The sequence below is a fragment of the Mytilus edulis genome, chromosome 12 (assembly GCF_963676685.1).
Source record: "Mytilus edulis chromosome 12, xbMytEdul2.2, whole genome shotgun sequence".
Classification (NCBI taxonomy): domain Eukaryota; kingdom Metazoa; phylum Mollusca; class Bivalvia; order Mytilida; family Mytilidae; genus Mytilus; species Mytilus edulis.
The window spans coordinates 1,449,113-1,466,582 of NC_092355.1; the positions used below are offsets into that span (position 1 = coordinate 1,449,113).

The window sequence follows — 17,470 nt, forward strand, 5'->3', positions numbered from 1 at the left end:
CAATCAATGTGGATGATTACCAGTTGACACCATTTGTATATCATCTAGAAATTTGCAAACAAAAACTTTGCTTAATTAATTTTTATCTACTTTAAATTTATTAATTATAAAAGAAATATGGTTTAATTGCTGATGAGACAACTCTTCAAAGAGGTCAAACCACAAGCTTCAATCTCAAATCTTGTCAAGAAAATGAAATATTTACACAGGAAAAAAGAAGCTAGCTGAAAAAAAAGTCATGAACAAAACAAGATTCACCATTTACAATGATCCAAAGAAAAGAAAAGAGCATATCTAGAAATTTGCAAAACAAAAACTTTGCTTAAAACATTTTTATCAACTATTAATTATAAAAGATGGTAATCCACAAGCTTCAATCTCAAATCTTATCAAATGAAATATTTACACATGGGAAAAATTAGCTAGCTGCAAAAAAGTCATGAGCAAAACAATTAACTACGATCCAAAGAAAAGAAAAGAAAAAAGTAGCATGTAGGGGGAAAAATAGAGAGAGAGAGAAAAAGGAGATATGATCCACCATTGAAAATATGATCCAAAGAAAAGATGATCCAAAGAAAAGAAAAAAGTCGCTTATGTTCTAACGAAGGAAAAAATAGAGAGAGAGAAAAAGGAGATAGGATTCACCATTGAAACTATGATCCAAAGAAAAGAAAAAAGGTGTTTTAACGATGAAAAAAATTAGAGCGAGAGAGAGAGAGAAAAAAAAGGAGATAGTAATGAGATGTAAAAATAATCGTCAAAATCCAACTCGATTTACCATTGAAAATATGATCCAAAGAAAAGAAAAGAAAATAGGTTTTGTTTTAATGAAGGAAAAATTATATATAGAGAGAAAAAATAGTAATGAGATGTAAAAAATAACCATCAAAATCCGGTTCGAACAAATCTATAATATATAATTGATCTTAAATAAAAACAATCAAAATTTATTGAGTAATGATCACTTTTCAAATTTGAAAGGTGATAAACACTTTATATTTAAACTGATGAACTAAGATTTAATGTAAACAGAAGGTGTATTATCCAAATACTGCCGCAATATTGGAGATCAATCTGACATGAAAAATCGCGATCGGGACAGATCTACACTGAAATTACATATGAATTAATAAAATGGTGTAACATGGATAATGGAAGGTTGGCGAGCCTTTAGGAGTAAATAAGTGTTGGAAACTATTATTCATAATTTAATGAAACGGAAGCTTTATTCCTTTATTAACGCGGTACACTCAATTCTATCATAAAGCGATAAAAATGATGAACCAGGTTGAGTACATGAGGGGATTTGGTGGAGAAGTAGAGCGGGCTGAGTTGAATTTTGGAAGAAAGAAGAACATTGCGGTTACACCGTACAAGGGATATGTTTATATCCACATAGGCAGTTTAACAAGTAGCAGAAGCATAACTCTTGGGACTGATGAGTTTAAAGAGCTATGCAATCTGAAGCCAGTTCTTTTAAAAGCTGAGGCAGAAATAAAAAAACAGGTTAGTGATTTCTAATATTTAGCAGTAAATATTTACATGAACATATAGCTAAATTATTATCGTTCAGCAGCAAATAGTTGAGCGTGATATATATTTTATTCTCTAAGAAATAGGAGCGATCTACAAAATTATTTTAAAGTAAGATATTGCGAGTGTTTAATAAAAGCACCAGCTGCAGATGTTTCACCTTATATGTTTTTTCGTAAATTTCACTACTGCTAGTAAGTACACATAATTTTCAAAGTTATTGAAAGCGAGTAAAAACTATATGATAAACGTTCTAATTATCCTTCAACAGCAAATAATTGAACATAAATATATACTTTATAGGTTTAATATACAACAAACGTTTTAGTTAAAAGTAAGTTATTGATAGAGAGTATTTACAAGCGGCTTGCGTTCAGCTGCAGATATTTCACTTGTTTCTGGGTTGATTTCACCACTGTTAGTATTAATTTTCAAAGTTATTGATAGCAAGTAAAAAATGTTTTGATAAACGTTCAGTTGCAGATATTTCAACATTTTTGTTTCTAGGTAAATTTCTCAACCGCTAATAAATACGAATTTCTTTCCCACAGCAAACGTTGATTTATATGATTTCTTACACGTTCAATTGTTTTTATTATATATTAATTTTTTTAGCTGCAAAAACCTAGCAGGAAAAAGAAGGTTATAGTTGTTGAAGAGGAAGAAGAAGAAGAAGAAGAAGAAGAAGAAGAAGAAGAAGAAGAAGAAGAAGTAGAAGAAGAAGAAGTAAAAAAAGTTACTTTGAAAAGAAAGGTAAAACAACTTTTGTTTTTTTTTTCTATGTAAATCAAAATAAGTAGTTATAATTTTCAAGTTTATGAATTTAAAGTAATTATCCAATTAAATGTACCATAAAAAGAAAAAAAAAAAAAAAAAAAAAAAAAAAAATTGAAAACATTGAAATAACTTTAAAATTTTAAGATGATTTTCTATATTATGATATTCTTATTTTAGAGAAAGGTGATTGCTATCAGCGATAGCGATGAGGAGGCGGGAGTGTCAGAGTCGGACGTCAGAAAGGTGATTGTTGCAGCAGAATCTGGCCCGTTCAAGGGGCTAAAGAAGAAAAAGAAAACAGCTGGAGCTGGATTCATACTTTCTGAAGCAGTTGAAGATGGCGAGTGAAGATAACACCAGTAAGTGATCAAATTTTTATTCTGTTTCTAATATGTTCTTATATACAATAGTTAGGATAGAAATCATTTATAACTTAGCAACATTTTTCCAATCAAAGATTGATTTATCAATATGTGAAATACTCGCTTTAAGATAAAACCATTGCCTTTGATTTAAAGCGATCTCATTTCTAAGAGGATCATTTCTCAATAATACAAACAGTTCACTATTCAATATACATGTATTTACAAAAATATCTTCAGATAAAGCAAAAGTGTCCATTTTATTACAAAATAAATCGTTTCCGCTACTGTTTCGTTTAACATCATCAGATATGAATGGAGGATCATTTTCACTGTTTAATGGCCCATTTATTAATATAACTGCTAGAGTTATCGAACAGAATAACAATCCGACAATTTTCATCTTTGCACCAAGCCAGTGCAGTTGTGGAAACTGGTCACTGATTTCAGCTGTATCCATATTGATAAAATTGTAATCATGCTCATCTGTCATTTTAAGTGAATATTCTTCCACATTTGCACTACTCAATTCATCCTTTTCATTTATTTTAGAAATCTCCATTATGAAATCCAATTTCTTAATACAGGTGTCGCACTTTGTTCATTTGTTTTCATGCATGTATCTGTAGATTTATGATGTGAAAACTATTTTACTAGAGTTTATGTATCTTATTTATTTCTTTTAGCCAATCAGAACAGAAAAAGGACAATGGGAGAAGAAGTAGAAAAAAAGACACTGAGTGAAAAACGAAAGCGGTCAGCTCCACCTTCATTAAGAACTTTATCTGTTGCATGTATTTATAATAAATTAACAACAAAATGTGATATTCAAATGAGAGATTTTTTTTGTAAAATTCCCTCACCAATTTTAATTATTTTTATGGATTATGCAGACTTTCAATTTGTTTTAAATCCTGGATTTGCCGAATTAGATGTGTTTAATGCTGCCGAGGAAATTTTTGATCAAAGATATCAATTAAATAAAATGATAAGGGAATGCAGCCATTTCACATCTGAAGAGATATTCATTCATTTAAAGAACGTCCCAGGGTCTGTTTTAAATTCACTCGGACTTTCGTTCAATAGGGAGAACTTTTCCGATATTTTAAGGAAAATATTAAACATGCGATTTTCACGTGTTTAATTTACCAAAGAATATGTCTCATATATTTTAATCTAAAATTTAAGAAATTTATTTGTAATATTTTCATCGTGTTTGAAGGTCTTTTTCCCCATTGCACAATGTATTTCACTGGTGCGTTTGAAGGTGTAATTCCCCATTTTCATAATTGTGTTTAATTTACCAAAGAATATGTCTCTTATATTTTAATCTAAAATTTATTTGTAATATTTTCATCGTGTTTGAAGGTGTTATTCCCCATTGTCCAATGTATTTCACTGGTGTGTTTGAAGGTGTTATTCCCCATTTGAAGGTGTTATTCCCCATTGACATAATGTTTGAAGGTGTTATTCCCCATTGTTCTAATGTTTGAAGGTGCTATTCCCCATTGTTCTAATGTTCGAAGGTGTTATTTCACATTGTCCTATGTTTGAAGGTGTTATTCCCCATTGTCCTATTGCCTTAATGTTTGAAGGTGTTATTCCCCATTGTCCTATTGTCATTATGTTTGAAGTTTGTTTGAAGGTCCATTTGGGTTTTAAAGTTATGTATTTTCATTGGGGTTTTTAAGTTAAAGTCGCCATTTTACCATGCTACTCCCCATTGCCCTATGTATTTCACTTCCCCAGGTTGATAGCAAACGGATAAAACTTAAATATGTTGATATATTTTATTATAAAATCATATATTTATTTACATGAAATAAAATATTATATAATTATTGTACAGTGTGTTTTCTTTTTCTTGAATTTATTACGGATATGGATTTTTTTTTCAATTTACAATTGTATTAATGTTTTTCTTTTAATTTTCTATGAAAATATGCTAGCGAATGCACATTATCATCCAGCAAGTGTCTCTTGTCATCATATGGTGATAGTCCACTTTTCACAACCTTCACCATGTGAATCTGATGGTTGAAACTTCTCAAAGTGTACATATGCGAGAGTAGTGGAGAACAATTGAACAAGGTGTTTTTATATTGTTCGAATCTAACATTTCGGGTTTTAATACCCTTTGCTACTACAGTTTCCTTGTCGTCTGCGGTGATAAAACTATACATTTTTGCTCTTAGTCCGATATATTCCACCATTTGAATGGACTTGCATTCATCTTTGAATAAACCAATAATCGATTTCCTGTCTTTGGTGTAAAGAGGGTGATCAGCTGGATAATTTGAAAAGTCATATAGCTCACTGTTTAACGACATGTCTCTATATATGTCATCAGTTCTCACATGCATAATGAAACTGTCAGTATCTGTGTAACATAATGTTACATTCTCCTTGTATAGTTTTTTCATGTGGTTGTAGTAGTAATCAACCATGTGCGCCTTTGACAGATCGAGAATCATTTGTCCTAGGTAAATTGGTTTGTTGAAGAAAATTTTTGTTTTGGTTTGTAGCACGCCGCACAAGTGGTCGTTGAATATCTTAAAGCTTTTAAATGATGATTTTGCAGTAAGTTTTTGAAACTTATCCCACCTATGACAGAGAGAGAAGTTGATATGTTTCCGCAACGATTCCATTGATTTACCGAAAATAGCATTGTTGCCATTTTTAAAAAGTTTTTGCTCGAAATTGCTAGTAGCCTTTTTCCTCATTTCGGTATTGAAGTCAATATACTGTTTCAACCATGGACGCTGTTCAAATGAAACTATATTGTGAATCTTCTTCAAAACCAAACCTAGTTTGAGGTATAACTTTAGATTCACATAGTGCAAGATGTAATGCTTTTTATCTTTCAAAGTAGCTAGCAATTTGGTGCTCGGTTGGTATTCTTTCCCATCATCATTTGCTTGCTCATACAGATGACGTGAATGAGGTGAAAGCATTTCATTTGTTATCACTCCTTTTTCAACTGCAAGAGGAAAATCATTGTGAAGATCGTGTAAGTTATCTGGGTAATCCAAATCGCATTCAATGACATATCCGATGTCAGCGTTATTGGATACATTTAAGACATTGAAATCGTTTATTTCCTCTTCTGACAACCACTGGAATTTCCCCACAGCTAATGGCATGCTCATGCTTAAACCGTATAAATTGTTCGCATCTACATACATCAAGTATGAAGTTGGTAAAGCTGGATCATAATTGCTCAAGTAGGGATTGTTTGCTTTTGCATGTCTGCAGCTCACCATTGTTAAACCTCCTCGTATACTCTGCTCAAAGAAGAGCCACATTGTAGGATCTGTCAATAGCTCAAGTCTCACACCAGTCATTTTCAATGCAGATTGCCAGGAAAGCCCTGGAAGAGTGTAATAATTTGCAGGGTCGAGGGAATAGTTCGTTATCCACTTCTTCCTGAAAGTTTCAAATACATCAGCTAATAATAGAACGTCAGTTTTTAGATAAAGATCGTGATATTCGCCTATATTCTTAATATTCATTTGATTCCATACCCGTTGCGCATGTTCATACTCGGTTTGACTAATTGTTTTCTCTGATAAATTGCTGTAGAATTTGTCTATAGAGGGTAATTCAGTTTCATTGAACCTTGCTGCATTGTCAATGTATTCGTAAGGATATGTTCCTTTTTTCAACAAAAGAGCAATCCGCTTATCATCATCAAATTCTTTTGTAAAATGTTTAAATGTTTCTTTCGGATTCTCCTTAGACATTGACGATACCAATTCCTCTAGTGAACAATTCAAAAACTGGTATGAATCGATAAAGCGCAGATTGGATAGGTTGAAACTGATGTACTTTTCTGCATTCGTGGCTATGCAGCCAATTTCTTCACTCTTGAAAATACCTATCGAGGAACAGATTAAATGTGCATCAAACTGTTTCAGGTTATGAAATATAACTGGCACGAATGTGTGTTCTTTAAAATTAAGATTGCAATCTCTGCATGAAGCGCCACGAAATTTACCTGAAACATGTGCATGGTCTCGAACGCGGATAGTGGAATCTGTAAATTCTTCCATGCAAATGTGGCAATGTGTACTTGATTGAAAATCTTCCTCATCTTCAACAGTCATGCACAAGGGTTCAGGATTGTTCAAAATAGCCTTTATACGTTTATTTTCGTCAAGAAGACTATGAAGGAAGTGTTCACTAACATTTTCACCTCTATATATTTTAGGTGGTTGAGTGTATCTGTCATCGATGCAAACAACTTGATAACCGTACCCGCATGGTATCAACTTTGTTAATTTCGTTGTGCTGGTTCGATTATCTTCTGGCTCTTCAGTAACCATAGGTTCGCAAAATGTTTCCATGTCAGCATAAATAACAAATGATGTTTGTAACTGTTTGGCGTGATCTTGAAATGTTAGTATATCGTCTACCCCTTGGTGGGATATGTCACATGTTGAGCTTCAAATTTTGAGCAGTATTTTATATGTTTCTCTAAAGTATGTTCACTGGTGAAACCTGATAAACAGAATCTGCAATACTTATGACTGCGTCCCAAGCATTTTGTTCGATATAAAAGTCTATTGAGATCTGTAATCAAACACCAGTGACTTTTATTCCCACTTTTCAAATACAATAAGTCAACTTCATGATGAGCTTCTCTTAGACCTGTTACATGGAGGGGGAAAAATTCACCCTCTTCAAATCCTAACACCATTACTGAAATGTTATTCTGCCTTTCAAATTTACTCACAAATGATGGTGCAACGGGCAATTGTATACCTTCCATGTTCAATTCATGTTCATATGGGATGTAGTGATGCACTTTAGAAGGGTCACCTGAACACGTAGGATGTATGGATGCTATAATAGCATATACAAAACATTTTTCATCTAAGTTTCTTATGTTGAGTAACGCTCTGGTTGCAGCAAGAGTTCTTGGTAGGGGTATATACGATCCACCGCCTAAAGGTTTATATTTAGCTGTATTAATCTCAATGTGTTTAATATGATCTAATGACCAACCGCTCCCATTTCGTATATACTCATCAAAACTTTTGAATATTTTTTGATATGTCACATTAATATCATGTTCATCATCTATATTTGCTCTATCAACTAGATTCGATGTCTTCGAGATAAAATGTGCATTATTCTTTAAATCATTACCACCTTCACCTCCATTCGGCTTGATCATTTGCACAAGACAATTCATATACCACTTAATATGACCGAGTTCATCACACATCTCTTGTAAATGAGTTTTTACCTCATGCTTAATTCCAGATAAAAATGCTAGAAGATCATACTTTTCCCCATTATCCTCATTCGGATAAATGAAACGAGCTCGTGCTATTCCCAAGAGAGCAGACTTATCCACACTTTTATGTTTGATTGTAGTATGTGAATTTGAATCAGTGTTTCCTGAACCAGTCTGATAAGTTGTATGATCGATGTTGCTATGTTTAAACAAATTTTCCGCTGAATCAAAATGTCTATCACATTGTCGACATGGAAATGTACAACTGTTTCTCTGGTGTCTCTTCAGTTTGGAAGGGTGATCAAACAGAAGTTTACAATAATAACATGAATAGACCTTAACCGTAAGATTTGATCTGTTGTCATTATCAACACTCAATCGATCATTTAACTCTCGCAACTGCTGTTGATATTGAGGGTTACTGTCAGGATAAAGACGCAATAAATCCTCGCAGAAATGATCATCAGCCATGACAATTGTGATATCAATAGCACTTTCAACGTTTTATATATACTACGCGATCGTGGACTAGAACTAATAGGCGAACATATGTTATCTAAATATTTATTTTATTAATTAAATTTAAAGGTACACAGTGTAAATATACAAATAGACAATATATTATATACATATATAAATATAGACAAATTTAAAGAAAAATACAAGTGATTGATTGAAGTCTCCAATAGTTTTAAATAATCCACTTCTTCATTACAAATGAAATGATAACCATTTACTCTTTAATCTTTTGCGATTTTGCGATTTTTCCACATTTCTTAAGAATTTTTCAGGAGACATCTTGATAGCTTTACCCTCTGCTGCACCATCATATTCATCAACATCCATCCTATTTTCCTCTTGATTGTCTGATTTTGATCGATCTACAGTTTCTTTTAAATTTTTCAATTCTGTTTTTTGCAAAACCTGACCACTACCATGTTGTTTGGTTACATCTTCTTCTAGGTTTATTTCTGTTTTTATACTGTCACTATCTTTACCATCATATTCCTTTTCTTTTTCTTTCACATTAACAATTTCACATTGGTTGGACATATTCATCAATCTTTCATATTTCTCCCTTGGGTAATAGTATTAACTCCCGAGTCATAGTATTTGAAAAAAGGATGATATCAATGTTGGAATAATAACAATTATCTTCAGTAAACGTTTTCTCCTCAACTGAGGTGTTATATTATTAACTACCACAGCACGAATGACTTTGCAAAAGTTGAAAGATTCCTTTTAACCCTCTCAGACAATGGTATGACGCTTTTTAGACAGTTGAATACTATTTCTACTAATAGTTGTAATTGTCTGTGGTCGTGCTTTTTATGATTTGAGCAGATTGTTCAGGTGTAGTGTTCGCCAATAATTTAAGGAAGCTTCTACTTGATTCTTTTAAAATCATTTTGGTTGATAAACAATCGTGTCCTCCCCCGGAAAAGGATTTGCGCGCAACTGATATTCAGGGTTTGAACCTGGTGCTATATCCACTATCAAGCAATTGTATGGTCTGCTAATTGCACGTTGGTAAACGTCCATGAAAAAGCGAACTTGACCTGGAAACATTTGTCGAGCTAAAGATTGTATTTGCAGTGAATCTCTACCATTTTTGAAAAGAAAAAAGACGTGAGAATTCAAACTGATTGATCGCATAACCTTCCCCTTCTGATATAAATTTTGTAGTATAAAAATAATTGATGTTAAGGTGTGATGACTTAAAACGCAATAAATCTTCTGCATCAGTTTACAGTCCACTACTTCATCCATTTTATCATCAATGATCCATAATGTGTGTATATCCTTATCAACAAGAAAATCACTTTCATCAGGCAGTTCCAGTTGAAATGAAATGTTGGAGACAGTTTTTTTCAATTCATCGAAGACATCTTGCCATATGCTGTAACAGTAGTATATCTTCTGAGGTGGTATTGTAAACATTTCCTGAGCGTTCTCTAATAATCTTTTAATGTATGTAGTTTTTCCTGAACCCGTTGGGACCGACACATATTGAAGTCATGGGTGTTTGAATTTCACCAAACTCATGATGATCACCTCTTGCTCGAATGATGATTGTTACCATGTGTCTCATCATTTTAAACACTTTTTCATATGCAGTGTGAATAGGTTTTACCAATCACATTGAAAACAAAGATGTCGTTTGCTTGATGATTATCACTGAAAAAATCGTGAATGTTAGTTAGATCATACTCTCTACATAAGAGTGATAAGATGAAAATGCAATATTGACCGCATACTGATGACTTCTCACTCTGTAATCGTTTTTGATTTATTTCCAGAGATATCGCATTGTGTTCAAAGAATTTTAAGAAGTGACGTGAATACTAATCGGGAGAGTGTGCGAAGCTGTCGAAAAATATCCCTCTTCGTTCCTCATTTATGAAAAAGGCGATCCAGTGTGCACCATTCTCAAAATGATTTTCAGTGTTACAAATAAATCCCATGGGTCGATTTCTCACTATCTTAGGTATCTGATCTGCTGCAAATATACCAACAATTTTATCCTTCATTAGTTCATCACAATTAATCATACACTCCAATTGCATAGTGTTTCATTCTTGAATTATGATGTCTCGAGTTGAGTTATTTCAAAATATCCACTAAATTCACTATAATGATTATAGTTGTTGTTTCAGTGAGGGGAGAATCAAATGTGCATTCCAAATTGACACGTTCATTCCTTTTCAATGTTAAATAATCTAAACCTTCAAAAATTGGTTCCAGTTGAAAGGCATACAAGGCATATCCTTCAGAAAACCTGTCTCTGTTTAATCCATTACCACAGTCTTGCAGAGTTTTCCCAGCAACCTCAAATAGATTTGCGAAATGCAAACAATGGATGATTCTCCACTTGACGAGTCAAATTTTACTCTGACAGGATTCCCGGAAACTGGCACTCCCTCAACTTTAAGATTTATTTCACTTAGGTGGCAATGTTTGAATGTCCACGGACATAGTGAGTAGTCACCTGCTATGTTTTTGACTCCCCGTAAAGGCTATCAATACCTTATTGGGTCTATTATTCTGGAAGATGTTGTTGAAGTTAAAACTTATTTGACCAGCTGGAAGTGAAAATGTGCGAACATCATTTTGCACAATGGGATATTTAGCGTTTACTGTCCTGAGTATAGAATCGTGGCCATATTACAATGCCGGGGTGAACGTGGATCTTTGCTATTGATAGATACATATCTTCAATCTCAAGGTAATAATCAGCATCTTCATCAACCGACATTAGATAAAATTCTGGTCTCGATCTGTAGAATTTCACACAGTAACTCTACTTGATTAATATGTAACGATTCATTGAAAACAGGGGATGGAAAATGTTTCCTTCAAGATCAACAGTTTTACCATTTTTTATGTATGCTGTTCTTCTGTAGAGCCCAAGATTTGATCCTGTGTTACAATCTGCATCATCCAATGTTCCTTGATGATCGTCTATCCATAATTGACTTGAGAGCTGCGATTCTTTAGCTTCTTTCCCATATTTCAATAAAGTTTGCATATAAGCTTTGTAAGGGTAAAATCCTGTTGAAGATGTGACAATTTTATTTTGAATTAAAACATCTATTTGATTAAATAATGCATGCAAAACATAGGTTCACAGGCCCGCAATAACGTCACTGCTATCTGCTATGGTTCCATCTCCTCTTTTAAGTCTTAGACGTACATGCATTGTTGATTTACTTAAGTCTAGATACTCTGTTCCACCAGATATGTGAAACTCTATTGGCGATGTCCTTTGTAAAAGTTGCAGCTGGTCGAATATGTTCAATGTGATTCTTGTGACTGCAGTTTGATGACCTGGTAGATTGAATAAAGACAACTGACTTGGTTGCAGCTCATGAAATGTTCAGGATTTATTTTAGCCATTTTGAATTTTACTGGAAAATATCCTTTTCAATTAGCTGATTCTTTAATCTTTTTTTCACACTCTGTACACTTCCTTTCTTACTGTTTGTTTTATTTTTCCTTCCTCCTTTCTTTGTCTTTTTCGTTTTCTTCTGCTCCCCTCTATGGCTTTTTCTATTACTGTTTTGTAACTTCCCACGTTTGCGTTTTATCTTTTTCACAGCTCGACTAATTTCCGACTTAGCATTTTCCACCTGCTGCTGTGCATGTGTTACAAGTTTAATGGGTGATTGCGCATGTGGTTTACTTTGTGGTAATGTGATTGGTTCCATGAAGCTAGCTTGCTGAATTAGTGAGGGAACCACCACTCTGGATAGTTCTTCTGTAGGAATTATTAAGATATGAATTGTGATGTTTGTCATTCGCTAGATTTTCATAGTACATTATCCATGTCCTAGGGTCTAGCACATATTGAGAAATTGTTCAATTCCATGATTATCATGCAAAGTATGGAATACGACCTGAAGTGCAGTGTAATCGACACTGGATTTTTTAAAAATGATGCATGACTCCCTTGCATGTCAGTAATAAAGAATTCAATGTCTCTTATTTCACTTTTCACCACTGGAATGTATGCAAGTTGATCAAAGTGGTAGTATTCAGTTTGAGAGCAGCAACATATTCGCTTCAATAAGGGTTGTTTGTTACCATCGACTATTACATCACCGCATATGTTTGCATATATATATAGATCATTATTTGATGATAATTTAATATCAACTAATGCGACTTTCCATTTTGATTTCATCACTATTGGCGTCTGAAGATATGTACGGAATTTGTGTGGTCTGTTATGTGGGTAAATGTCTAAATTTTTGTTACTGTTAATGACCATGTAAAAGCTCATTTTAAAAGTCAACAATATCTCTCTCAGGAATCCACTGACAAAAACGTTTATCCCAATCCTGGAATTTTACATAACCCTCACGTTGACCATTCCGCCTTCGCCATTTAAGCACTTTCTCAACAAACCACAATGCGTCAGCCTCCTTTTTCACACGCTGCAACTCTGTATAATTGAAATTGCCTACAACTTCCTTGTCCAAAAAATCTTGTACTTTATAAAAGATTTTCCCATGTATTAGAAATCGTCTATATATTTTAAATATTTCGGAGGTCCACTGTTGCTGATAAGCTCTTTGAAACGGTTTCTTCAAATGGCTCAGTCTTACCATGTCATTGATTTTAAAATGAAACTGTTTCCTCTTTTACGTTGACTTTTAATGTTTCTTTCTTTTCTCTGATTCGTTTTTCTTTGGGTGGAGTTTTAATTATACATATATGCCCACAAATCATATTTGTTTTTCTCATTCACATCTTTTGGAGCTGTATTATTTAAACTTCTATGTGGCGTTGCATTATAACTTGCTACCAAATTTGTAGAACATTGAGATAGCTATAAGTTCTATGCTTTGTAAAATATCGGAACATCATCCTCCGAAATGTCAAATTGACCCTCTCTGCTATTGACGCTTTTACTACTGTCGGAATTTAAATAGACATGATGGTAAATGTCATATTTTTTAAACACACGTTTCAAATCTTTGTTTTTGAATTCAGTTTCCCGCATCTGTGGAAACCTTCCAAAGGGATTTTACCATGTTTGAAGATTTTTTCAAATGCATCAGCTACTGTCTTCCCAAACTTGTTTTTTAATGGATAAATCCATAAAAACCGTGTGAAAATATCGATAACAACCAACAGGAAACGTGTCTTATTGTTATATTTTCTGTATGTTGGATACATCCATAAGGTCAGCATCGTATTGCTCATACGGTTCCGATACAATTATTTTCACTCTTTTAATTCTACGTTTTACAGGTTTTGTAAATTGTAGTCGTCTATTTTTTCCATCCATTCCTGATCTTGTATACGCTTGGTACATTTCCATCTCTTGATGTCTTCAACGTTTGATAAATTTTTTCAGCACTAGGTATGCTCCCACCATTTGCTGTATTGTAATATACATTCCTAAGTTTTTCATCTAAATCATCATTTTCCATTGTTAAAAATAGGTTCCAAATCTATCATTTTTTCAACTTTATCTATTATGCGAGATGCTCTGTGCGGTGTTTTCAATATAGTATTTTTCCAATCTGTTGATTGTAAAAATGTAAGTTGATAGTAGACTCTCACATTATCTGGAATATTTGATTGTCTGACTAAATTAACAAAATCGGTGTACACTTTATCTGTTTCTACTTGATAAAAAAAATCCCATGCATTTCCTCCACTTATGTGTTCCACTTGATTTTCCTTCTTCAGAATGTCAAAAACTGACTTTGCCTATATTATATCGAATATGTTATCAAGTCTGGCTATATTTTCACATGATTCTATCTCATCCATGTTTTATTAATAATAATAATAATTTATAATGTATGATATTTTTGTTTGGGTTAGGGTTAGGGTTAGGGTTAGGGTTAGGGTTAGGGTTAATTATTATATTTACCAATTAAACTTTTATCAAATTAAAGCTCTCAAATTGTTTTAAATGTTCCTTTTACTACTTCCATATCCAGCATATCAACAATTTAAATGATTGGTAATGCGTTAAATTGTTTAATGAAATGAAAATTTTTTTTAAATGTTCAATTTACTTTTACTACTTCCATATCCAGCATAATCAACAATGTTAAATTGATTTGGTAATGCATTAAAATTGTTTAATGCAGTGAAAAAAAAAATAAAAACATTCTTTTATATTTTACAAATTAAAAATCAATATTTTGATATTATCCAACAAATATATTATGCAATTTTTGCTGACGGGGGCAAAATTTTGTCAACGTGGCAAAAATATTTGCTGCTGCCACACAATATATACTACTGGTCTAACTGATAACCAGAAAAACGTAATTAACCATCATTCATGATATATTTTTTTAAAACAACTTTAAATTTGTGAAATTTGGCTAGTACAGACGAGATTTAACTCTAATAATAATCTTATTTAGTTTAGCTCGCTATTATTTCGATTGAAGAACCCCAAGACTTTTTAGGAATATAGAATTTTTGTCTCCATAAAAGACGCTTAACTGTCCTTGTCATTTTTTGGTCTTTGGCTCGTTTTGACATTTGTAAACATGACTTCAGCGATTTGTTGTTTTGTTCTTTGAATAATGATACTCTATACTGTTATTCTTGTCACTGTGACGAAGTAATAATAATACAAGAAGTGCAGAGGAAATGCCTGAAATATCCTCTGATACGGAACGTCTGGAATAAGTATGGTATCGACGAAGACCCAAATTTAATGTACAAAAAAAAACATGAAAATGAACAAGGCAACAGTACCAGTTTTAACATTGTAAATAAAGGTTAACTTAAATATTGTTGGGGTTGGAAGAAGTTATTGTATATTCATTGAAATTGAAATTACAAAATCACACTCAGGAACAATATCCATGATTTTATTTAAAATCATTAAGGTAAGTACATGTACCAACACCTCATTGCCAAAATATTACTGATACTTTTTTTTTTTTACAGAAGTCAATTCAAATGGCCACTCATTTGACAACATGGCCCATTATTTTTAAAATGGCCCATTGAATTATTTTTTAGGGGCCCTGGGCCCATAGTGAAAAAAAACCTTCCAGATCACTGATGAAGCACCAAGGGGTTCCTCTTTCTAACATATGAAGCTTTTAAGAATTTGCCTAACACAGCCATAGTAGCCGCCGCCGACACCGCTGGATCACTATCCCTATGTCAAACTTTCCTGCGACACAAGGCGCATGCTCGACAAAAGAAAACAACGGTTTAATCTATATAAAAATCGAGAAACGAGAATAGTTATGAACAACATAAACAAGTTAACGACAACCACTGAGTATCAGGTTCCTGAATTATGACATGTGCAACAGCGGTTTATAACGTTTTAATAAGTATCAACCTTTACCCTCACCTAATTCAAAACTGTAACATCACAACATAGAAAGACACACTATTTGATATCAATTGAATTGGCTTGAATCAATCAAAAATACATATTAAATACAAAATTAATAAAAGAAGGGGTGAGATGCCAAACAATTTCAGGAAAGACAACAACCTTATCATTATTTGAATTAAGTTTCCAAGTTGAGACCATTAGAAACTGTTTGCTTTTTACAATTATTATTGAATATGTGGTTACTTTTATAAATTGTGGCTTGGATGGAGAGTTGTCTCATTGGCACTTATACCACATCTTCCTTATATATATGTGAACAGTGACATCATCAACCGATATTTTAAGAAAATTTGTAATAGCGAAAAGCAAAAATACTATATTATATATACCTTCATATGCAAAATACAATTTAATAGTTATGATACAGTTGGCTTTTTACAAGACTGAGTATACAATATTTGTTATTTTGGAGAAATTAATCTTGCAGACAGATCTTTTAAAACTAGTTTCTGTTTATTTTTATTCACAATATGTTTTACACTAGAGAACGACACAAATAGAAAACAAATTTTAAAACTATCTGATGTAGCACCTGATATCACCTCCGGTTTTTGGTGGGGCTCGTTTTCTGCCATGACATTATCAGTTTGTTTTTGACTTGTGAGTTTTAATATCCGTTTGGTATTTTTCGTCTCTCTGTTTGTATTAACATTAGTCTTTCGTTGACCACTATGCTGCTTTTTTAGATGCATTTTTTAATTGTGTTGTCTGATTGCTGTTTCGTTGGCAAAATACTCACAATCTCCTTGACGGATCGATATTGTTCGTTCTGACATGCGCATGACTACCTAACATGTGTAACGGAATAATCTGATTATTTGATTTAGGTGTTAACAATATAATAAAATAAATTAACATCCTTCAATTTGTTAATGTAGATGATGATCAATCAATGAAAGATCAATTTCAAAGGGTGAATAAAAAATCTGATACGTTATAATATCCACAACGCCAACGCCATAGCACTTTATCGACGCCCTCGCCAAAGCCTCTCACAATAGTTTTTAAACATTAAAAACATTAAGTCGACAATTAGGTAATAATAATTCAACCATGCCAGTGTCAGACCTATAATTTTTATAAGGGGGAGGGGAGGTGCACTGACTGCTAAAGATGGGGCCCGCTATAGTCATACTTTATTTGACTCCATAGATAATCAAGAAGAATGTTCCACAAACGGGGCATGTGAGGGCTCACCCGTATAACCAGTCAAGGCCTTTAAAAACTCCTATCTTCACAAATGGGGAAAAGGGAGGGGGTACCCTGCTCCCTCTCCTTAATACTATGAGAGTGGGAGAGTTATTACGGTTTGGGTTCCAATTTATACGTTTGTTTGTTCTTCCATATTTTCTGTCGTTCTTCCGTTCATCCTACCTGTGAAGTGTTCGTTGCATTTCTATCATAAATTACAAATTACCAACCTAGATCCTCCTGATATTTGGTTTTAAACTTTTAGTAAAAGGTTACCGTATTAGGAACCGGTGTTGTTTTTAATTTTTATCAATGACCTTCCTTTGTTTAATCCTAATCATAACACCGATTTATTTGCTGATGAGAGCACAATATCAGTCACTGGACAAAACAAAAGTCAAAAAATTAATACGGTTTTACAAGATATTTTTGTGCTGGTGTGGTAACAATAAAATGGCTGTAAATGTATCT

General features: G+C 33.1%; 3 protein-coding genes across 3 annotated transcripts in view; 2 read left to right on the forward strand and 1 right to left on the reverse strand.

Moving 5' to 3' along the window:
* LOC139499401 (uncharacterized) overlaps positions 1-17,470 on the forward strand; it is a 333,926-nt gene that overhangs the window by 130,675 nt on the left and 185,781 nt on the right. The gene's annotated exons all lie outside the window — the stretch shown is intronic.
* Positions 1,276-3,505, forward strand: LOC139499394 (ABC transporter F family member 4-like). Its single transcript, XM_071288072.1, has 4 exons — positions 1,276-1,506; positions 2,149-2,286; positions 2,488-2,669; positions 3,359-3,505. The coding sequence occupies exons 1-3, from the start codon at positions 1,276-1,278 to the stop codon at positions 2,656-2,658; spliced, it is 540 nt and encodes a 179-aa protein (XP_071144173.1). The 3' UTR covers positions 2,659-2,669; positions 3,359-3,505.
* LOC139499312 (uncharacterized) lies at positions 4,583-7,018 on the reverse strand. The gene has a single exon (XM_071287980.1). It carries the CDS (start codon positions 7,016-7,018, stop codon positions 4,583-4,585), a length of 2,436 nt encoding a protein of 811 aa, XP_071144081.1.